General features: G+C 44.2%; 1 protein-coding gene across 1 annotated transcript in view; it reads right to left on the bottom strand.

The window, feature by feature from the left end:
- The window catches only part of LOC138569260 (ficolin-1-like), a 503,449-nt gene that overhangs the window by 343,044 nt on the left and 136,621 nt on the right, over positions 1 to 23,784 (bottom strand). The window contains exon 6 of the mRNA XM_069647091.1: positions 7,525 to 7,569. Coding sequence (XP_069503192.1) covers positions 7,525 to 7,569 — 45 coding nt within the window. The remainder of the gene's footprint in view (positions 1 to 7,524; positions 7,570 to 23,784) is intronic.

Genomic DNA, 23,784 nt, shown 5'->3' with positions numbered 1-23,784 from the left:
TCTCTTAGTCGTTGAAGGGTAGATAGCTCAGGACTGTAGCAGGGCTTCACCGGTACAGGATAGTTGCAGCAGTCGACCTCTCCTCCGCTTCTCTTCGGTTCCTTGTAGTTCCAGTGGCGACTCTCTGACTTCCAGCCCAAGAGACCTGCCTTTTATGCGAAATCCCCCATTCACACAGCCTGGCTGTCAATCACACAGCAGGGGGGTTGGCCAACCCGGACAACCGCCTCAGCCAATCATGAAAAAGTGTGACTTGGGTTTCCTAGGAAACCCTGTGCAGGGGGTGACTACACCCCTCCCTCACATTCAGCCCACCTAGACACCCAGGCGCCTAGAGCAGGGCTTCCTGGCAGACCCCACCAAAAGACATTGAACAAAGAAGGCAAACCTGGTTTGCCGCGCAAAGTAAAACACAAGAAGGAGCTTAACAAAAAGAAACGGCGAATAAACCGCACCGGAGCAAAAAGAAAAAGTTATTGGTCAAGCGGGTTTAAGTTCGAGGCTAATACAATAGCCTACAATACTACCAAGTTTATACAAGATAACCGCTGTAGAAAAGTTTAGGGTAGATACCACTGCCACCTGCCAAGTCTAACTGTTAAAAGAGTGAAACAATGCTCTAGGAGGTACAGATAAAAAGGGATAAGAATTAACCCCTCCAGTACTCCATGTAAAATGGGGCGTACTGGATCTGTGGTTAAATTGACTAAGTAAAGTTAATGGCAACTTTACTCTTTTCTGGGGGACAGTAGTTATCCTCAGAAATGGAGTAGGTGGGAAGTCTGAACGACATCCCTGTGTCACTGCACTGAAGGTGCTGTGTAACACACAAAAGAAGGGGGCCACTGAAGTGGTGTACTCCAGAGCCCACATTCATAAAAACAGGTAAAAGACACATAGCAAAACATGGGTAAGAGTGGGGGAAAAGCTCCCACTCTTACCAAGTGGAAAGAAATAACTCCAGAGATCCAGCACAGCTGCTGAGGGACTCCCTAGGTAAGGGAAATTAGCCATGAAATGATAATTCTTCCTAACACAAGGAAATAAATAAAAGCAGCATGACATGGGAAACCAATACTGTACTGTACAAGGGGAAAAAAGGAGTTCTGTGGTTCAAAGTTCGACAACTGTCCCAAATCACAGATTTGCTGGATGCCACAAACAGATTAATCCTGTAAGAATCATCACAGAGCAGCAGATTGACGACAGGATCAATCGACATACTGCTGCAAGAGCTCCATTTAGCCATATCTAAAAAGGGACTCTTGGATAGTTATCACCTTAAGGTGCACGTGCATTTCCAAGTGACATTCATCATTCCACATGTCACACAATGAAATGTCAGTGTTGTATAAATAGTTCCAAGCATTCCTGTATATACAACCTGTTAGAAACCAAAATATGATGGAAACATGTACTAATCAATACAATCATGTCTCCCATTGAGGCAAATAGTTGACAGCCTTAATTGATATTATGGATTTCGATAGCCAACAAAATAGACCTCTGAGAAGTTAAGGGGTTGAAGGTAACTTTGCCATCATTCTCGGTTTTGCTTCCATATTGAACTTTTTTTTAACATATAAGTGATATATCTAGTAGATAAAAGATAATAGTCTCTCACCTTTCTGTCCCGTGGATCCCGGCATGCCAGGTGCTCCATTGCTACCTATTGAGAGACAATCACATGAAACAAATGATGCCCATATTCCTGGCTACTCAGGAAGATCACACCATGAAACTGCAAACTCTTAAAGACTGTGCGGGTTCTGTGAATTCTGCATTGCCGTAAAGCATGAGCAATCCAACCTCGTGAGCCACACCCTCCCCACACAAGATGCATACCATTCCCGTCTGTTCAAGCAAACTATACTTGCTCCCACATGAACTGCACACACTTCCGTTGATTCAAAGTTGGTGTAACATTCATGTTGTGTTACAGCTTGTTCGGTAGTCAAGGGTTACGTCCTCCAATTCAAACTAAACGTATATTTAAATTCACCTAATTTACCGTGCAGAAGCCACACATGTGTTGAACTAGTTCTGCAGAAGGCGAGAATGTACATACTTTGCTTTTACTTTGAAAGTAGCGCTCAGACAGCCCGTGTATCTCTGATTGCAGGCCAGATGCAACAGCACCCTCCCTTAGAGGTATACCAATGAACTGCCCTGCTATTCTTTTGAGAAGATCACATATTGGATAAGACACGTTCTCAGAATGGGGTGGTGAGGTGGGGGTGAAATTTGATGAAATTCTTCTCTAAACTGGCGACAGGAACATCCCCACTTTCCCTCATTGTAACATATTTTGAGGTGTTTCTGACTTTTTCTTTGATAAGAGAAAACTGAAAGAAACTCCATGACTGCTGCACAATCAGCCTGCGATGAAAAGGAAATATCTCTTAGTAACAAATTGCCTTTTGGCCTGCAGGAGAACAATGATGATTAGTGGCTAAACCGCCTACTCAGCCCACACACTACTACAACATAAAGTGATCCTAAAAGAGGAAGAGGCACAAACACCTGCTTCACTTTTTGTGACAAGGGCCAAGCGAAGACTATACTCTTTGAATGGATGTGAATGGGAGGGAGGCAGTAGGCACAGAAATAGCAATAGTATAGGGTTCCAAAATGAAAGAATGTTGAACTAAGTTTCGTTCAAAAATGTAATTAAAAATTCATAACACCCCACCTGTACAAAAGGACAGAAAATGCAGAACAAATAGAAAATAATATGTGGAAACAAATACGTCTAGGCACTCTAGATACTCACTGGCTATGTTCTTTAGGAAAAAGATGAAACAAAGGTATTAACCAGTCATGTGGGCCCCCAAAAATGGACCAAGGCGACAGGGGCTCTCAATAGTACCTGATTCCAGTTTTTAGGCAGTTTGGCGGGGTCAAACCACCAATCTTAAGGATGCAATGTGTGAGAGTTGAACCAGTTTGAAAGTTGCAAGCATTGGTTTGAAGATGTGAACAGGGTGCTAAAATGGCATTGTGGGTCCTGAATCGGTCCTAAAGGTGTCCAGCCGTTACAGTAGGGACCCGCAAAAGGGACCTTGGTGCTAAGTACGGTGTCGCAATTTGCGGCACCGTACTTAGCGCCTTCCCCATTCCCATAGAGCCCTATGGGGCAAAAATGGGAATGGGAAAGGGCCCATGGTGAATGGGGAATTACCGCCCCGACAACCTTGGAATGGGGCGGTAATTCCACCATTCACCATGGCGGACCCCGGCATGGACCATGGTGCTAATAGCACCATGTTTTAGCGCCGGGGTGGAAATGACGCCCAATATCTTTTAAACACCTTTAAGCACTGATTTAATGCAAATATGATCGACATAAATGTTAGCAAATCAAGTTCAAATATATCTCCCATTGAGACACATATTTGGCAGCCCGAATTGATATTTTTTTTTAATATCCGACAAAATAAAACTTTCACAAGCCGGGGAAGCAAATGACTTTGCCATCTTGGGTGGTTGCATCCAAATGAAACTACTTTTAACATAAACCTGATAGTGTTAGTGGATTCAAATCACAGCCCCTCCTACCTTTTTGTCCTACGGTTCCAGGCATACCGGGTGTTCGTGTGCAAAAACGAAATCAAGTGGAAAAAAAAGATCTTGTTAAACATTTTCGTTGTATTTTGCAGCTGATGAAATATTGTGAAAATAATGACGAAATGACACGTGAATTGTAAACAATTAATTGCAATGGAAGACTTTATGATCAGTTAATTTTCAAGCAAACCACAATTGATTTCAACTCGTTGAAACATGGTTTTGTTTAATCAATGTTGATGTGCCATTCCAATCGGGATTGCAAGTCTTGGTACAGTTTCTTTGGTGGTGAAGTGTAGCAATTTTCAATCACATCCACATATTTGAAATGACCTAGTGCAGCATTTAGAAGCCTCGCTTTCCTTATTTCCTTCACTAGTGCTGCAATTAGCTTGACTGGAAATGCTTTGCCATTGGGGCAAAAGTAGCACTCCGATGAAGCAAGGCGATGCTTTGGCGTTTACCACATGCTTCCGGGGCAGAAAGAGTGAAGGTCCTCTCTATAGGTTCAAATCTGAATAGCCCTGCTACACTTTTGGGGAAGATCACTGATTGGACAGGACAAGTGCACCATTGGTGTCACAAAGCCCCGTTTGCCTCAGTGGGTGCCTTACACACTAACATTAAATACCAGGAAAGGGGGATCAAATGTGATTATACCCCTCTCTTACCTGGCAGCAGGAATATCCCAGTGCTACTATTTAAACAGCTGCTTCAGTGCATCTTATTTTTGAATTGATAATAAGGCACAAAAGGAACATGTGGTCTCTGTACGATTAATCTATGACAAAGGTCTCCAACCTTTGACTCTCCAGATCTTTCGGACTACACTTCCCATAATATGTGGCTATTTACTGTGCACTTTAGGGAGGATGGGAGCGGCAGTCATAAACATCCAGAGAGCCAAAGGTTGCAGACCCCTGATCCATCATGAAAAGGAAACATTGCTTCATGCTGAGTTGGTTTTCGAAAGGACTTAAGCAGTCTGTTATGTATTTCACATAGAGTGGTGCATCTGAGCTGATAAAGCAGTCTATGGGAAAAACCGATACCAGGAGTGTACAGAGGTGTCAGGGTTCAGTGGAACAGGCACAATGCTGCAATAAGGATGGTGTGTGGCCAAAAAGGATTGAGTATAATTATATTCTTTAAGCACACAGCCACACTAACAGTGTCAGCCATGAGCATTTGGGTGGCTCTTCAAAGCTACAACATGAGGCAAATTGCAAGGTGGTAGGCAGAATCCCGTGCAGTGCCCTTAGGGACCACTGCACACAATTAAGACTACAGGTGGCAATGCAAGTTTTACCTTTGGTACAAGCCTGTATTACTATGTTAAAGTGGTATCAGTAGCAGAGCAGCCAGGCTTATCTCAAGAGTATATGAGCAGTAGCAGAGATTACACAAAGGGACCACAATTACTGTGACTCAAGCACACACTGACTCAAGGTTTCAGGTAGAAAAATATAAGTACATTTATTTTTGAACCATTTGTTATAAACACAACACTTCTATTAAATTCAAAACCACACATAAGATACACTACAACTAACCAATTCACTTTGTACGGGTGGACTCAAGGTAAGTACCCTGTGTTTGATGGACCGGTGTTATGAAACAAGACACGTTACCGTGAATACAATTGTGATCACTTTTTGACAGTTCGGGCTATTAAATAAACGTGTATCCATGGCAAGAAATGCTACCGGGGCAAAAACACACTTAGCACCTGAGATACCCAGAGGGAGGGAGAGCAAAAATCAAAGGCAATAAAATAGTTAGGCAGACAGAATCAAAGAACATTCATAGACAGGAATTCAAGAGTAAAATGGCCGGAGCCAGGGTCAAGTGACACCGGGTGCCTGTTGTCGAGGATCACACAGTCGGACATTTCGCGGTTCTACGTAGCCAAGAATACTTTGAAATTTGTCAATTTTCGGAAGCAAAAGTTATAAGAAGGAGGGAAAAGTAAGGACAAGCCTTAAGGAAGAGAAAGAGGGATTCACCCAAATTTCTCAAGTAGGACACAGTACCTTTCTCAAAGGATGAAGCTGGTGCCACGCCAGTTGTTCCTGGTTGTTTCCTGCAGACCCACGATTCCTGGAGCTTCGGCAAGAAGATGCACGATGAGGGGGTCTGCACCACACAGGCCGGCAGCAGCGACGATGAATAAAAGGTGCACTCCTTAAAAACAGGAGAGGCTCTTCAGGTGGCTATCCGGACCACTACAGCAGTGTGCAGCGATTTCAACCATGAAGGGATTCCACTGACTGAAGAAGACGAGCTGGTTATCCCCACCAGGGTAAAGGGAAGAAGACTCCGGACTGGATCTTCTCTTAGTCGTTGAAGGGTAGATAGCTCAGGACTGTAGCAGGGCTTCACCGGTACAGGATAGTTGCAGCAGTCGACCTCTCCTCCGCTTCTCTTCGGTTCCTTGTAGTTCCAGTGGCGACTCTCTGACTTCCAGCCCAAGAGACCTGCCTTTTATTCGAAAATCCCCCATTCACACAGCCTGGCTGTCAATCACACAGCAGGGGGGTTGTCCAACCTGGACAACTGCCTCAGCCAATCATGAAAAAGTGTGACTTGGGTTTCCTAGGATACCCTGTGCAGGGTGTGACTACACCCCTCCCTCACATTCAGCCCACCTAGACACCCAGGCGCCTAGAGCAGGGCTTCTTGGCAGAAGTCCACCAAAAGACATTGAACAAAGATGGCAAACCTGGTTTGCCGCGCAAAGTAAAACACAAGAAGGAGCTTAACAAAAAGAAACGGCGAATAAACCGCACCGGAGCAAAATGAAAAAGTAATTGGTCAAGCAGGTTTAAGTTCGAGGCTAATACAATAGCCTACAATACTACCAAGTTTATACAAGATAACCCCGGTAGAAAAGTTTAGGGTAGATACCACTGCCACCTGCCAAGTCTAACTGTTAAAAGAGTGAAACAATGCTCCAGGAGGTACAGATAAAAAGGGATAAGAATTAACCCCTCCAGTACTCCATGTAAGATGGTGTGTACTGGATCTGTGGTTAAATTGAATAAGTAAAGTTAATGGCAACTTTACTCTTTTCTGAGGGGACAGTAGTTATCCTCAGAAATGGAGTCGGTGGGAATTCTGAACGGCATCCCTGTGTCACTGCACTGAAGGGGCTGTGTAACACACAAAAGAAGGGGGCCACTGAAGTGGTGTACTCCAGATCCCACATCCATAAAAACAGGTAAAAGAAACATAGCAAAACATGGGTAAGAGTGGGGGAAAAGCTCCCACTCTTACCAAGTGGAAAGAAATAACTCCAGCGATCCAGCACAGCTGCTGAGGGACTCCCTAGGTAAGGGAAATTAGCCATGAAATGATATTTCTTCCTAACACAAGGAAAAAGATAAAAGCAGCATGACATGGGAAACCGCTACTGTACTGTACAAGGGAAAAAAGGAGTTCTGTGGTTCAAAGTTCGACAACTGTCCCAAATCACAGATTTGCTGGATGCCACAAACAGATTAATCCTGTAAGAATCATTACAGAGCAGCAGATTGACGACAGGATCAATCGACATACTGCTGCAAGAGCTCCAGTTAGCCATATCTAAAGAGGGACTCTTGGATAGTTATCACCTTAAGGTGCACGTGCATTGCCAAGTGACATTCATCATTCCACACGTCACACAATGAAATGTCAGTGTTGTATAAATAGTTCCAAGCATTCCTGTATATACAACCTGTTAGAAACCAAAATATGATGGAAACATGTACTAATCAATACAATCATGTCTCCCATTGAGGCAAATAGTTGACAGCCTTAATTGATATTATGGATTTCGATAGCCAACAAAATAGACCTCTGAGAAGTTAAGGGGTTGAAGGTAACTTTGCCATCATTCTCGGTTTTGCTTCCATATTGAACTTTTTTTAACATATAAGTGATATGTCTAGTAGATAAAAGATAATAGTCTCTCACCTTTCTGTCCCGTGGATCCCGGCATGCCAGGTGCTCCAGTGCTACCTATTGAGAGACAATCACATGAAACAAATGATGCCCATATTCCTGGCTACTCAGGAAGATCACACCATGAAACTGCAAACTCTTAAAGACTGTGCGGGTTCTGTGAATTCTGCATTGCCGTAAAGCATGAGCAATCCAACCTCGTGAGCCACACCCTCCCCACACAAGATGCATACCATTCCTGTCTGTTCAAGCAAACTATACATGCTCCCACATGAACTGCACACACTTCCGTTGATTCAAAGTTGGTGTAACATTCATGTTGTGTTACAGCTTGTTCGGTAGTCAAGGGTTAAGTCCTCCAATTAAAAAAAAATATATATATTTAAATTTACCTAATTTACCGTGCAGAAGCCACACATGTGTTGAACTAGTTCTGCAGAAGGCGAAAATGTAGATACTTTTCTTTTACTACGAAAGTAGCGCTGAGACATCTCGTGTAACTCTGATTGCAGGCCAGATGCAACAGCTCCCTCCCTTAGAGGTATACCAATGAACTGCCCTGCTATACTTTTCAGAAGATCACCAATTCGATAAGACAAGTTCTCAGTATGGGGGGGGAGGAAAGTGGGGGTCAAATTCGATGAAATTCTTCTCTAAACTGGCGACAGGGAAATCCCACCTGTTCCTCATTGTAACAGATTTTGAGGTGTTTCTGGTGTGTTTCTTTGATAAGAGAACACTGAAAGAAACCCCATGACTGCTGCACAATTAGCCTATGATGAAAAGGAAATATCTCTTAGCAACAAAATGCCTTTTGGTCTGCAGGAGAACAATGATGATTAGTGGCTAAATCGCCTACTCAGCCCACACACTACCACAACCAAAAGTTATCCCAATCCTAAAAGAGTGTCAGGACTCAGGGCTGGCAAAGACGAGGAGTGTGTAGATATGCCTCTTAAGCTGGGAAGGTCTACAAACTACAATACCCAGCATTCTCTGGGTCTGCCTGTAGTTCGACACGCGCGCGCTTGGCCAGCTATCTGGGATTAAGGACAGCATATTAACTGGTAACGGCAGCCTGCAGGTGTGGCTTATTCTGATTCAGCATGGAGGCATACCGGCCGCGTGCGGAGAAGAACGATGGAGAGCAGGACTGCATGAACTACAGACGGCCGCATTTCGGAAGGAGCAGGAGAGTGCTGATAAGGATCACGGCTTTACGTTCATTGTCTGGGAAGTCCAGTGTGGCTCCCCAGACCAAAGATAAGTACGGGGAAATGCACGGTGATTGCTTACATTGTTGGGAGTGATTTACAGCGGGTCGCATTTCGTCTGGGAAGTCCTGAGGGGCTCCCAGACATAAGATAAGTAGCGGCAAATGTTTTTTGGAATATTGTGCTGAGAAAACACAGTGTATGCGCTCATGTACTGCTGTGTTGGAACATCCAGGGTGTTCACTCATTTACGGTTGTGCTGGGCAAACCTAGTGTGTATCAAGCAATAGTGTATCTGCATCTTTAATGGGTCTCTATGAGTAACAAACTATTTACTGACAAAAGACTCAATATGATACATGGACATTACGTTTACTAAGTTCACCAAACCTTCACTGGTGCAGTAAACTAGTGTAGGAGGGAAATCATTTATGTTATATGTTGCTTTGCTGCCCGAAGGGCCATGTGTCTTGTTTATCATGATGGGAAGTTTTCCTAATATTTGTTTTCATCATGTTGCTTGCTTATGTGTTTTCTTGTGAACCAACAGGGGTTAGTACACGTATTAAGGTGTACTAGATAGGAAGTCAGGTTATTTACGTGAACAGTGTTACATGCTGGACAGAGTAGGGTTCTTTCCTGGTGCTTCCCCTGTCCCATCCAAAGTAGGAGTTCCTTACCCTTTTTCCGGTGTTCCTAAATTCCCCATCCTATCCACAACCTCTCCCTAACCCCTCTTCCCCCCATTGGCTGCCACGTGGCGACCTGTTTTATATATCAGGCTTCTGTGACAACCACGGTGGGAGGGTCGAGTTCATTCGGCTTCTGTGGTTCAGGGGAGAGTGTCAAGCTCTCTTCCTTTCTTTTAAAGTGTGATTGTGACAAAGAGGAAGAGGCACAACCACCTGCTTTGTCTTTTGTGACATGGGCCAAGGGAAGACTATTGAATGGATGTGAATGTAAGGCAGTAGCCACCGAACAGCAATAGTACAGGGTTCCAATGTGAAAGAATGTTGAACTAAGTTTCATTGAAAAATGTATGTAAATATTCATAATCCCCCCTGTACAAGAGGACAGAAAATGGAGAACAAATAGAAAAGAAAATGTGGAAACAAATATGTCTAGGCACTCAAGATACTCACTGACAAATACATGTTTTTTAGGAAAAAGATGCAACAAATGTCTTAACCAGTCATGTGGCCCCCAGAAATTGACCAAGGGGACAGGGGTTCTCAATAGTACCTCATTCCAGTTCTTAGGCAGTTTGGCAGGGCCAAACCACCAGTCTTCGAGATGTAATGTGTGAGGGTTGAACCAGTTTGAAAGTTGCAAGCATTGGTTTGAAGATGTGATCAGGGTGCTAAAGCGACATTGTGGGTCCCGAGTCAGTCCTAAGGGTGTCTAAAGTGGTTTGCAGCCTTGCAAACAGGGGTACTTAGCTGGTTTGAGCACAGGTTGAATATTGTTTTAAGCTTTGCATGCATGGGTCCAGTGTTGGTCTGAATGCAGTTGAAAGCTGTGCAAACAGGAATCTGGTGTTGCATCGAACATAGTTGGAATGCAGTTTGAAACTGTATGAGCAAGGGTCCTGTGTTGTTTGGACGGCCATCAGAACCAGTTTGAATGTAGTTCAAAGCTATGTGAACAAGATTCCATCCGTGATTGAACTCTGGACATCTGTGATTGGGCTCTCAAACCAAGGGTTCACAGACAAAGTAGGTCAGTTTCATCATCACTCTCAGTATGGGGAGGTTAGCTGGCACATACACTAGTCCATCACCTCTAGTGAGAGGCCTGGGTACTGGCAGAGGTGGCAGAGAGTGCAGATATTGATCCAACACTGTCACCCCCAATGTTTTCACGCAGATGGTTAGAGGACAGAGCCTTCTTCTGCCTTGGGACACCTGTCTTTACCTCTGGCAGAGGACTTTCGAAAGGACTGCTCTATCATCAGGGTCCAAATGAATTCTTCCTGATGTCATTGAAGGTCAGAAAGTGAATAAAAGAAGGAGTGGGAGTGTTAGGGAGATTCTCATAAATGTGCTAATTCCCTTCACCTTAGAGACCCCCAGCAACTTTGCTGGATTTTGAGGACTTGATTTTTTTTTTAACCTGGGAAGAGTGTGAACTTTTCTTTCGCACTCTTCCATGTATTTTGATGTGAGTTTTACCTTTGTGTTTTTTGACTTTGGAGTTTTAAGATAACTCCATAGACATCTTTTCATGTGTGTTACACAGCACCCTCAGTGCAGTGACACAGGGATGTCTTTTTAGACTTCCAAAACCTATAAATACCTTCTCTGAGATAAACTACTGTTTCTCAGAGAATGTAAAGTGAAATGGACTTTACTAGTCTTTCCAAATTCTTGGACCCAGCACACACCATTTTACAATGGAGTGCTGGAGGGGTTACATAGTATCCCCTGTGTCTAAAATACTCATGTAGCAGTCAATTGCTACCCTTTCCTATTGAAAAGGCAGGTGGCAGTGGTTTTACAATGAATTACCATGATTTTTCCGACCGCGAACACTGGTAGCTAAAAATCACAGGAGCCATGTTTTTCAAGATGGCGCCTTAAGCCCCTTCGTTTAAATGGGTCCCGGTATTCTTTTTTCGATGTTTCCTTTTACAAGGTCCTTCTAGTGTTTGTCTCTGCACGCCAAACCATGTTTGGCCCCTTTGTTTGTGTGCCTTTGGCAAGCTTCAGGACTGAAGACCGCCTCTGGCGTCTGAGTGTCTGGGGTGGGTAGGAAGTGAGGGAGGTGCCCGAAACTCCCTGTGCTTAGTCTCCTAGGAGACCCAAATGCTCTTTGGCATGATTGGCTGGCTGACTGTCCAGCAAGGACAGCCACCCTGCTGCGTGAGTGACAGCTATGCTGGAATTAATGGGAGAAAACTATTTAAAAGGCGAGTCTCTAGGACTGGAAAGCAGAGTCGACCACTGGAATGAAAGAACTGAAGAGGAGCTGGAAGAGGATGGCTGCTGCAACTCCTGGACCGTTGGTTTGCCTGGGGAAGTCCTGCTGCAGGTCCTAATTGCCAAACTCCATTCGACAGAGAAGCTCCTTCAAGGACGGCTTCTTCCTTTTAGTTGGTGGGACCAATCAACTCATAAGACACCTGGATACCATTCTCAAGGCTGGTTAGGATTAACCAGGGAGAGGGACACCAGTTTGTGTTCTTGAATCTACAGTTACTGGAACTGAAGTGACTCCATTTTGTTTGCTTTCTTCGATGATCCCGTGCAGTGCAGGAGTCCCCCGACATCCTCCCTCTTGTCCCCATGACTGAGGCTCAGGAAAAGCGAGGTATGCAGAACCTGCCAGAAACCACGACTTCAGCAACATTTGTTTTTTCATACAAAAGGTACTGTGCCAACCCGATTGAGAGAACGTCACTCTTGCGGTGAAAGTTCGTGAAACTTTCCCAACTTGCAGGCCTAATCAGTTTGTGACCCATTGTATGATCCTTTTTCGCCTAAACTACTTCTGAGAACTGTTGCAAAGACTTTACCGTTTGATACCAGAACTGCTCTTTCCTATCCAGAACACTGGCCAATTGACTTTGGCCTGGTCTATTGACTTGAAGTGAACTCTTCTGGTGAACTGAAACTATTTGCACTTCCTAGAAATTATATGTGATCTATTCTACTTACTTTTGTCTTATTTGCTCACTGCTAAGTAATTGAACCACCATTTTGCTCCTTTTTTCAGGGGAGCTCAAACTGCCTCAAAAGCTTACAGTTTTGTATTGGAGTGTATTTGTTTATATTATTAATTTGCCTTCTTCTAGTGAAATGTTTTCTAAATGATTGTGTAATAAATTAATACATGTTTTTACCAAGAAACCTTGAGTATAAGTGTTTACTTGAACCACTGTGATTGAAAGTCCTCTGTGTAACTACTTCTACTGCTCACATTCACTCTTGAGATAAGCCTTGCTGCTCAGCTCACTACCAAAAACTGTAGTGGTACCAGAGGGTACTTCCTGCAATTCTGCCCAACACTGGTGTACAGCAGAGAGGATAAAGTATAGTTGTTACATTGAGAGTGCTGCTATTACTTTTGTTCAAATAATCTTCACAAGGCTAAGCATCACTAGAAAAGCTATTGTTTTATAATGCCAAATATGGATAACTTCAAACAGGAAGCGTTGATTATTCTAACAGTAGATACACTGAAAGATTTGTGTAAAGTCAGGTCTCTCTCTGTTAAAGGCAAAAAAAATGAATTGATTTAGAAATTGTTGAATCATCAAAGACTGGGAGGTAGAGCTATAACCCCTATCCCCCCAGCAAATGTGGATAATGTTGATGAGGATGATAATGTTTCTGACTCAGGTTCAGATGTTATTGATGAGTTAGGAGAATCAGAGGAGTTTCGGGATGTGAGCCCCACTGCACCTCTACTTGCTTTAGCTCCTCAAGCTATAACCACAGGGACCCTATCAGGTCCAAAATGTGTCTCTCTTGAAAAGATGAGACTTGAGTTAGAATTTAAAAGGCTCCAAATGCAAACTGAAAGCAAACATCAAGAACTCAGGCTGTCAGGCAAGGACAAAGGCAGTTAATATGGCAAGGGAAATGTACACAAAATCAAACATTGAATATCTTTGAAACAAACAACATGCACACAGGAACCAAGACTCATTTATATTAAAACCCAGGAGTGCAAATAGAGCATGACAACAATACAAATATATAAAAAGGGATGTGGGGTAAGCACTTAGAAGCTCCTTATGACTGCAAGGAAAGTCAGCAAGCTCCTTACCCCAAATTGCTGTTACAGGTACTGACAGCGCTAAGCCCACGTGGAGGGCAAGTAACGTCAGGATCTGTGATCTAACACTCATGATGGTATTGAATGCAAAGAAAAACATGGAATGGATTCCAAGAGAAAGTAAAGGAACAGGAGCAGGGAAAAAGAGCTACAAAGGCAAACTTACCCCACCCATCAAAGGAAAAAGGCAAGAAGCTAAATCTATAAAAAGGAAAGACTAAAGCATCAAGGTTTACAGCAGCAAAGGACAAAGTTAAAGAAATATAGAACAAAGGCAAACTGGGCTGCACCAAAAGGGAAAGCACTGAGAAAGGCTGCCTGCAAACAGAGGAAGACAGAAAAGGAATATAGGAAGCAGAAATCAATTAAGCACATAAATTCGAAATCCAGGGAAAAGGAACAAGGAATAGAAACTTGGAACTAGGCACAAGGCTAAGAACCAGGAACAAGGGACCAGTCACAAACAGGAACACTGCATCAATGACCGGTGCTGGACTGAAGCAAACTGAGGCTTTTAAACCTGCTTAATGAGCACACGCCGCAGGTGTGCTGCTTGCTGCACCTGCATCCACAGGTGTTGCCTATCCTCCACCCAGCCTTGTCCTGCAAGGGTGGAGATGAAGCTGTGGGCCAGGCATTCTGGGAAGCATAGTCATTTGATTAAAGCAGCATACTGGCTGCCAAAAACCTGGAATGGATCCGGAAGGGATGTAGCTTGGAAAATAAGGATTTAGCGCTCCCAATTCATCACAGCACTGTAGCATAAGGTTCGGAAGGAAAGTCCAGTAGGGATCAAACCCCAAATCATGCCCCCAAGTTGTGGGAACGGGAGCGAAGGGAGCAAATCATGACACAGGCTCAGAGAAATGGAGTTGAATCATGAACTTGAAATGAAGAAATTGTCTCTTGAAAATGGTTCTCTCCCAGAGTCTTCTAGGTCTTCCAGTCCTAAGAGGCCTTGCATGCCTAAATACGGTGTGAGTATGTATGAGGTGAGACTTGATATTTTAGATTGGTTGGCTGTTTTTGAATATAACTATTGGATTCAGGGTTTCACAGGGAATTAGTTGATTCCTTGGCTTTTGTCTCGGCTCCCCCGGGTTGCAACTGATGCTGTAATGGAGGTGGGGGAACTTGAAAGATTGGTGTATGAAAATGTGAAGCTAGCTTTGATAGCTAGATTTGGGAAAACTCCTTCCCAGTACCATAAGAGGTTTAGGTCCCTGAAAAAGACTGATGGTACCCCTTGTGCTACCTGGGTGTGTGAATGTTTGAAAAACTTAGATGGTTGGGTAAAGGGTTACAGAGTTAACACTTTTGAAGGAATGAGAAATCTATTTTTGTTGGAATCTATGTTTTATGCCTGCTCTCCTGAGCTGAGACAGCACTTGGCTGAATCTAAGGAAATTGATCCAAAGAAGTTAGCAAAGGCTACTGACTTGTGGCTTGCCAACAGGGCTACTCACAAGGATTCTGGGGCAACTCAGAAGAAGGATGATGGGAAGCAGCAAAAGAAAGATGGCAAAGATGGCAAAGAGAATTTCAATACCTCCAATCCAAAAGAGGGCCACAAACATAAGAAGGGTAAGCCACCAAGGCAACCGAATCAGGCTAGTGAAATCTCTGGTGCCAAACCATAGGAAGGTCAGCAGAGACACCATATGTCAAAACATTTGGAAAATGTTATACTTGTAGGTCTACTGACCATGTGAAAGGGGATCCCAGATGCAAAGCAAAGTTAAACCTTCAGAGATCCACACTGTCTCCTTAGCCTTCTACCCAGAGGAAGAAGTACGTGTGACAAGAGTTAACTTTCAGGTACTGGCTGAAGACCTCATTGGAGTCTCTGCCAGTGTTTCTTTACTGTCCCTGGGTCTGTGGGAACAGCAGAATTTAGATGTCTATAATTCAATTCCAGAGAACACAAAAGAATATTACAAGGACAGTGTACTTGTAAATGGCCAAGATACCACTGCCATTAGAGACACTGGGGCCAGCATTACTGTAGTGGATGAATCTTTTTTCAAGGCGGAGGATGTTGCTAAGGCACCCAAAAGCCTCACTAAGCTTGCTGGAGGCCCTGTCCAAATGCTTCCTAGACTACCAGCTCTCATTCAGTGCAACAACATGACTGTCAAGATACCTATTAGTGTACAGACTGAGGTGCCTGGGAGAGTCGTGTTGGGGAATGACTTAAAATCTCTTGGAGTTGTATCAAGCACTTAGGCCTCCCAGCAAAAGGAAACAGGAGCAGACAAGGAGAGCCAGTGAGAGTACCTTAAATGGCTCTCCAGAGGATGTTACAGAAGACTCTATAACACCTAGCCCACAGGAGCTACTAACTACTATTTCAAGGAAAAATGGGACAAAAGGGAAACCCAATTTCTCAAAGAAAAAGTCAGAAAGCACGCCTGTGCTACCAAGAAGGACATCCGTGAGAGGACTGTCCACAGTCATACTTGTGACTGCTCCGCCAGCTGAGCTGAGTATGAGGAACAACCAGGAAAGGTTGAATCAGCTGCTGAAGATTCAGAGCTGGAAGAAGAGCTGACCCCTGTTGGCGATCTGGATCCTAAAGACCAACCTGAGCTGCAGCATTTACTGGCAGAAGGTGGTCCCTGTAGGGCAGACTTCAGCATAGGACAGAGAGAGTGTCCTACTCTTGATGGTCTTCACCAAAAGGCAGCTTCCCAGCTGGATGGGGAAGAGCCAGGGAAGCATAGATTATACTGGGAAGATGGCCTCTTCTACAGTGAACCAACTGAGTCTATCCCAGGGGACTACAGAAGACTTGTAGTGCCTCTAGAGACAAGAAACCAGTTCCTACAGTTAGCCCACAAGATTCCTTTGGCTGGTCACTTGAGCTTCAAGAAGACCAAGGAAAGGCTTTCTTTGTATTTCTACTGGCCTAGGTTGGGGTCTGATGTAGATACATTCTGTAGGAGAAGTCTCACTTGTCAGATCTCTGGCAAGAGTGGAGCCAAGAATGTGGCACGGTTGGTGGCCCTCCCAGTGGTGGGAGTCGCTTTTGAGAGGGTAGGAACCAACATTGTTTGTCCCTTAGATCCTCCAACCTCTTCAGGCAATCAATTTATATTGGTTGTAGTAGACCATGCTACTAGGTATCCTGTAGCCATACCTAGGAGGACTGTGACAGCTAAGGTTGCTGTTTAGGCCCTACTTGGTATTTTTACCAGGGTAGGTTTTCCTAAGGAAATCATCTCTGATAGGGGATCAAACTTTATGTCCCACTACATGCAGGCCATGTGGAAAAACTGTGGAGTGACTTACACGTTCTCAACTGCCTACCTTCCACAGACAAATGGATTGGAAGAGAGGTTTAACCGTACTATGAAGAGCATGATAGGTGCTTTAGAGGAACCCCTTAGAAGAAAGTGGGACCTTCTACTGCCATGCTTTCTATTTGCTTATAGAGAAGTCCCTTGGGAAGAGTTGGATTTAGTCCCTTTGAGCTTCTCTGTGGTCATCCCGTTAGAGGTCCATTGGCCCTAATTAAGGAGAGGTTGGAGAGTGCTCCTTCCCCCAAGCCAGTGAGGGTCACTGACTATGTGTTAGGTCTCCGGAGGAGAATGACACACATGATGACAGGCGCATCTGATAACTTAAAAGCAGGTCAGGCTCTGGTGAAGCATTGGCATGACCAGAAGCCAACATGGTTGAGTTTACTAAAGACCAGCAAATTTTAGTTATGGTCCCTACAAGGCAGAGGGCCTTACAAGACAAATGGATAGAACCCTTCAAGGTTGTGGGAAAACCTGGAGAGGTCAACTATCTGGTGGACTTAGGCAATCCTAAGGAGGCCCCCAGGGTCTTTCACACCAACCATCTAAATGTTTATGTCACCAGATCACAGGTGGGAGCTTTGTTTCTAGCTTGAGCTCAAGAAGCGAGTGAACATCTGCCTGATCTCCTCAGGGGACAACCTTTAGATGAGAAAATAGGAGTTCATCTCTCTTCTAATCTGACACTGGAACAGCAGGAGGAGTGCAAGTTTCTGTTAAATCAGTTTGCCGCCCTGTTTTCCCTATCGCCAGGATTAACCCCTTAGGGCCAGCATGATATTCTCACTGGTGACTGTTTACCTATTAAAAGCAGAGGTTACAAGATGTCAGATAATGTCAGAACCCACATTAAGGAAGAGGTCAACAATATGCTTGCTCTCGGGGTGATAGAGCCCTCTACCAGTCCATGGTCTAGTCCAGTTGTGCTATTGCCAAAGGCAGGATCCAAAGAGTTGATATTTTGTGTGGAATATAGAGCTCTAAATGCATGATGATGCCCATCCATTAACTAGGACAGATGATCTGGTGGACAGACTTGGTTCAGCCAAGTACCTCAGTACATTTGACCTAACGTCAGGCTATTGGCAAATATCCCTGACAGACCATGCCAGGGAGAAAACTTAGGCCAACAGGCCTCTATCAGTTTGAGGTAATGACTTTTGGACTAAAGAATGCACCTGCAACATTCCAAAGTATGGTTAATCAAGTTCTGATGGGATGGAGGACTTCTGCATGGCATGGTTGGATGACATTGCAGTGTTCAGCCCTACTTGGAAAAAACATGTTGACCACCTAGATATGTTTTGCAGGCTCTTGAGCAGGCCCATCTGACCATAAAGGCAAGTAAATGTCAAATTGGTCAGGGCAAAGTGGTCTACCTTGGACATGAGGAAGGAGGAAGTGAAATAAGGCCATTGCCTAGCAAAGTACAAGCTGTACAAGAATGGGCCACCCCTACTTCTCAAACCCACGTGAGAGCCTTCTTAGGTCTCACTGGATAATATAGGAACTTCATTGAGAACTATGGGTCCATAGCTTCTGCCTTGAATGTAGTCTCTTCACCCAAATTTCTTAAAAAGGTCAGATGGAATGAGGAGTGCAACAAGGCATTTGAAGGACTTAAAAAAGCTCCATTCTTAAGAGCTCCTGACTACAGCCAACCCTTCATTGTGCAAAAAAATGCTTTCAATGCAGGTATAGGTGCAGTTCTGAGTCAGTAGGATGAGAAAGGTAGGGAATACCCAATCTGCTTCATCAGCAGGAAGATGAGGAACCTAAAACAAGGTGGGCAATGTTAAGCAACTTCAATTCAGCACTCCAACTAAGTCAATGCCTAGTCTGGGATGCCCAAGGGAAGCCCTTATTTATATATTTTTTATGACAAGTTCATATATCTGGATGATAAACCCTTGTATAACGCCCCTCTCTTGGAATCCCCCTGACCTCACTGAGCCAAGAAGTAGGTTTGTTTTGCAAATTAAAAGATTTTTTGGAAAAATTACACAAGATATATATATCACACTTTTATAAATAAATTAATATTTGATAGCACACTTATGAATATGACAGTGATCAACAATGGATAGTATTACACTAGCACACTTTTTTAATTACTTAGGAGTTGGTATAGAGAGGATAAAGTAGCTGAGAATGCTTTTATGGGTTCGAGGAAATGCAATGATGGTGTCATGCATGCTGGACGTTGTTCTACCTCTTACGCTCATAGAACAACTAGACCGTTCTATTCCAAATGGCGGTTGTTCGATTCATTGCCGGGAAAGCGACATCTGCACTTTTCACGCCGCTAAATTCACGTGGATTCTGCTTCGTCACGTGATCTACGGCATTACGTATATAAGTAGCGTGGAAACTTCACTCGCTGCTTCTGATTGAATCATTTGGCGTTGTGTAGCTGAACCTCCGATCTGCATCCTTGCAGTTTTCCTCAGCTGCTTCTTGGGCCTTCTATAGCGTGTTTTCCTCCACACGCTGATTCCTGGAGCTGTTTGTTCGCGTGTAATTCCACACGCGCACATTGTTTTCAAACGCGGCTGTCCTGTGCTGCGTGTATCCTGTCAGCGTGCAAATCCACACGCGCACGCTGTCTTCAAGCGCGGCTGGCCTGGACTGCGTGAATCCTGTTCGCGTGTACTTCCACACGCACACGTTGTCTTCAAGCGCGACTGGCCTGGGCTGCGTGAATCCTGTTCGCGTGAAATTCCACAAGCGCACGCTGTCTTCAAGCGCGGCTGGCCTGGGCTGCGTGAATCCTGTTTGCGTGCAATTCCACAAGCGCACGCTGTCTTCAAGCGCGGCTGGCCTGGACTGCCTGAATCTTGTTCGCGTGCAAATCTACAAGCGCACGCTGTCTTCAAGTGCGGCTGGCCTGGGCTGCGTGAATCCTGTTTGCGTGCAATTCCACAAGCGCACGCTGTCTTCAAGCGCGGCTGGCCTGGACTGCGTGAATCTTGTTCGCGTACAAATCTACAAGCGCTCGCTGTCTTCAAGCGCGGCTGGCCTGGACTGCGTGAATCCTGTTCGCGTGTAATTCCACACGCACACGTTGTCTTCAAGCGCGGCTGGCCTGGGCTGCGTGGACCCTGTTCGCGTGCAATTCCACACGCGCACACTATTTTCTTCGCGGCTGTTCAGAACCGCGTGTACTTTGTTTATTCCACAAAAGGGCGCTATTTCCGACTCCTGCATCTGTGATACTAACAGGTGGATTTATTAATTTCTATACTTTTCTCTACGTGGGAAGGAAGCTTTTCAAGGACTGTTGGAAGGTGACAGTGAACAGTACTTTGGACGCTATCCTGTGGTGCAGCAACCCGGTATCTAGCGTGAGCCTCGTGCCGTTCGGGATAAGTCTCCCTTACTAATCTTCCCTTCCTTGTCGTTTGTTCCAATTCCGGATTTTCCTCAAGAGACTTCTGCTGGATTCTTCTACACCAGTCATAAGGTCAGTGTGTGAATCAATGCCAAATACTGTTCTATCATAGAGAGTCGATTTGGGGCAGTTTCTTATGATACTTTATTTTGTTCTAGGCTGACTTCCTATACTTTACCCACGTCCTTTCCAGTGATCCATCTCTCTGCCTGTTTCATCAGTCAGAGAGTTGTATCATTTGGAAGGTCTAAACTTGACTTCACAACTATCAAATCGTGTGAACAGGGATCCGGAAGACCCTACCATCTGTATCCTTTTGAGTACCGTATCCTTTTCAGTCAATACCTTGGTGCTTTATGACAGATGGAAAATAATGCAGCACAGAAATAACTGAGATGGTTTCCACAAAAGATAAAATGATCACTTTTTCTTTTGACAATTCACACCCCCCTATGCAATATATGGAGATGGAAGGGGAGCACACCATTTTTAGGAATACAATCAAATGTAATACCACTTCAGTTCCCCCCTAGCAAGCTTAGAGCAACAGGGATGATTTTAAAACACAGGTAAAAATACTTTAAATGTGATTTGCAAAGAAGTGAAAATAAGCTAAAAATGATTTTAATTCCCTATAGGAGATTCAGGGTAGGTGATAGCTACTTAAGATTGGTTCAGGTCAACACTATCAGTGATTCATGAGGGATTATCAGGTTGAAAACAGATTTCAGCAGTTGCAAGCAAAAGACAGCTATTTTTGACAGGTGAAGAAGTTTGAGTCAAATTGCAACACTTGAGGACTTAAGAGAGGTTTTCCAAGTGTGTCAGTTTAGAGCTTGTTGGAAAGCAGAGGATCTTAGCTTCAAAATGAAAGTTAAATCTCGTTTCTAGCACACGCGGTTCAAAAGATACAGACGATTTTTCTGAAATAAAGTAAGATTCAAATGACAAATGACACTTTCACAGGTTTGAAATCACAGAATGGACACACACTTTCTATGCAGTTCTAAATAGGTTGAAATGGTTTGAATTAGATTATTTTAAACTAAGAGATTGGTTTTGCACAGCTCTGGCTAGATACTCACTTCTAATTTTGGATGGAATGGGCCTCGTCACAGATCTGGTCAACAGGTTTATCTGCGGTTCTCTCTGCTCTGCTGGTCTGGATCTCTGGTTCTGGCGAAAGTTCTGACACTGCACATCAATCTGGTCTGGGTCTGGTCTTCTATCAGCGCTGCACGGTGGTCTGGATACAGCTTTGTTTTCTGGCTTCTGGCACAGGGTTCTAGCCAGAATCAAACAGCTCGCCCGGCTGTTGACTATCAGGTTGCAAAAGATTTTGAGACCTGCTGAAAAGGATTCTGCTTGTGGATTGGCCCCTCTGCTTTAAGTTCTGGAGTCTATGTTCTGGATCTGGTCCGTCTGTATATTTTCTGGTCCGGCAAAGTGCTTCGCAAGAAAGTGGAAAGAGCAGTCTCTACCTGGGTCTCAGTGTCTCTTTTCATGTCTTTTGAAAGTGGGTGGGAAGGCTGACTTTCTATGCCCAACCCTCTGAGGATCCTGATAGGCTATAGGATTCTCTGTCGCCTGACTGGGAAACAGAATTGTGAGTCATTTGGCATCCTTTTTATGGCATACAGAAAGAACACTCCCCATGTCACTTTGCACACAAATCTATTTTTGACTTAAATGCATATTTATCTATGAACATTTTTTCTAATATTATATGGCCAGTTAACATATTTTCGGTAGTCCCAAACCATCCGATCCCTGTCTTTGTAAGATGTTGTGTTCACTTCTGACAGAATTCTGCCCTTTTCATCCAGAACACAACCTCTAAACGTTTCCAAAATGTACACAAATGTGCGCAAGGAATACGGGCATCAGATGATGAAGTGTCAGATTTTTAACATACATACATTTGGAGTAATACCCTATTTTCCGCTACTACCCCCAGAACATACCACAGAGTCCTAACACCTCTTAAAATGTGCACAGAAAAAATCACAGGAATAATGATATTATTGATATCATTTTTGACGATTATGTACTATGAATTATCCATCTTTCTAAAATTATGCTCTGGCCCAGAGGGGTGTGGTTTCCCAAAGCACATGGGGGAATTTCTGGTTTGTCCACTACCCCAAGCTCAGCTGGCTCACAGAGGCTTTGCCCCTCCCATTTCCTTCCATGAGGAAGCCATTTAAGACCCCCTTATTTAGCATTTGACTGAGCCAAGGAAAGTTAATTGTTCTGTTTCCTGCCGTCCCAGGTATTCCTCCCCTGATTCAATCAGAGAGGTGTGATCTCCTTTTGGTGGGGGCAGCAGAATTCAGCCAGGCCTGTGAATGCAGTTGCTGGGCAAGTTTCAACCCCTGTCGAGGGTAGTTGCCGGGCAGAATTCAATCCCTTTAAGCCAGGCTTCAGCCAAATGTCACTTTTGTTCCCATTTTTCTTCATTCAAATCAAACTTACAATTTTGACACATGCGGCTAGAACGCGGATTCTAAGTTCAAAACTATGACATTTAAACAGTTGCAACCTATGTGACACTCCAAAGTAAATCACTCATTTATTTTAAACATTTCGATTTTAGTGGCTTTAAGTCCAATTTCACTTAAGCTGCTGACATCCACAGCTCAGCCAGTTTTGTTAGGAACATTATTTTAGGCTCTTCACCTTTCCAGATATGGTATGCACACAAGACTTCATTCTACCAGACGTCTGCTGGTGTTCAGTAAGATTTTTGAATATCTTGCAATGTTTGAAATAGGCATTTTGAGCTTGCATTGCAGAGAAACAAATGTGATTTCAAAGTGCTTTTTGAGCTAACAGGCAATGCTGTTTTTCCTTTGGCACCACGTTTCACTCATGGCGCTTCTGGCCCATCACGCTTGCACTGGTGGGTGGCAGGTCAGGCGACTATTTTGGTGTGCGCAAAACTGCGCGGTTTTCCTGGATTCTGACACAAATGTGGGCTTTTCAGCCATCTTGGATTTTCTAAGCCCACAGCACCGAATGTTGTAGCATAATAGTTCAAACGCGGGTCAAGACACCTGACAAGCCCCCCCGACCGACTGCACTTTGATTTCAAGTCGAGGGGGAGTCGGGTGCAAAGGATGTTTTGATCCATGCGCTGGGATATCCACATCATATTCTTCCGATTCCGCAGATGGCACAGTTCAGCATCTTTTCCTCCATCAGGGTGGATCGGTCGGTTCTCCTCACCGGTCCTGATGGGAGTTTCGGGCGGTACCCTGAGCCCCTCGGATCTTGGCTCCCGGTCCCTGGGTCGTCCTTCTTGGGCAGTCTCCATGGTTTGTCTCTCTCGCTTCTCACCTAGGATGACAAAGCAAAAGCGGCAGAAACATATTCGTAGACATTTCCCCACCACTATTAATGGTGGGGCGAAAATATACATTTTATACATCACGAGACATTTGCATTCAAGAATCAAAGAATTTTATAGGTTATATGTGGAATATATTAGGGTTGTACTTGTATTAATCTGGAGCTGCTCCCTCTTGGATTGCAGAGGACTCCTCCAGTTGTTGCAGAGTGTGCTTGGGATGGCAACACTTTAGCT

The sequence above is a fragment of the Ambystoma mexicanum genome, chromosome 2q (genome assembly GCF_040938575.1).
Source record: "Ambystoma mexicanum isolate Mex_15411 chromosome 2q, UKY_AmexF1_1, whole genome shotgun sequence".
Classification (NCBI taxonomy): Eukaryota; Metazoa; Chordata; class Amphibia; order Caudata; family Ambystomatidae; genus Ambystoma; species Ambystoma mexicanum.
Note: the sequence above shows the minus strand (reverse complement) of the source record. Positions and strands in the feature narration are given on the sequence as shown.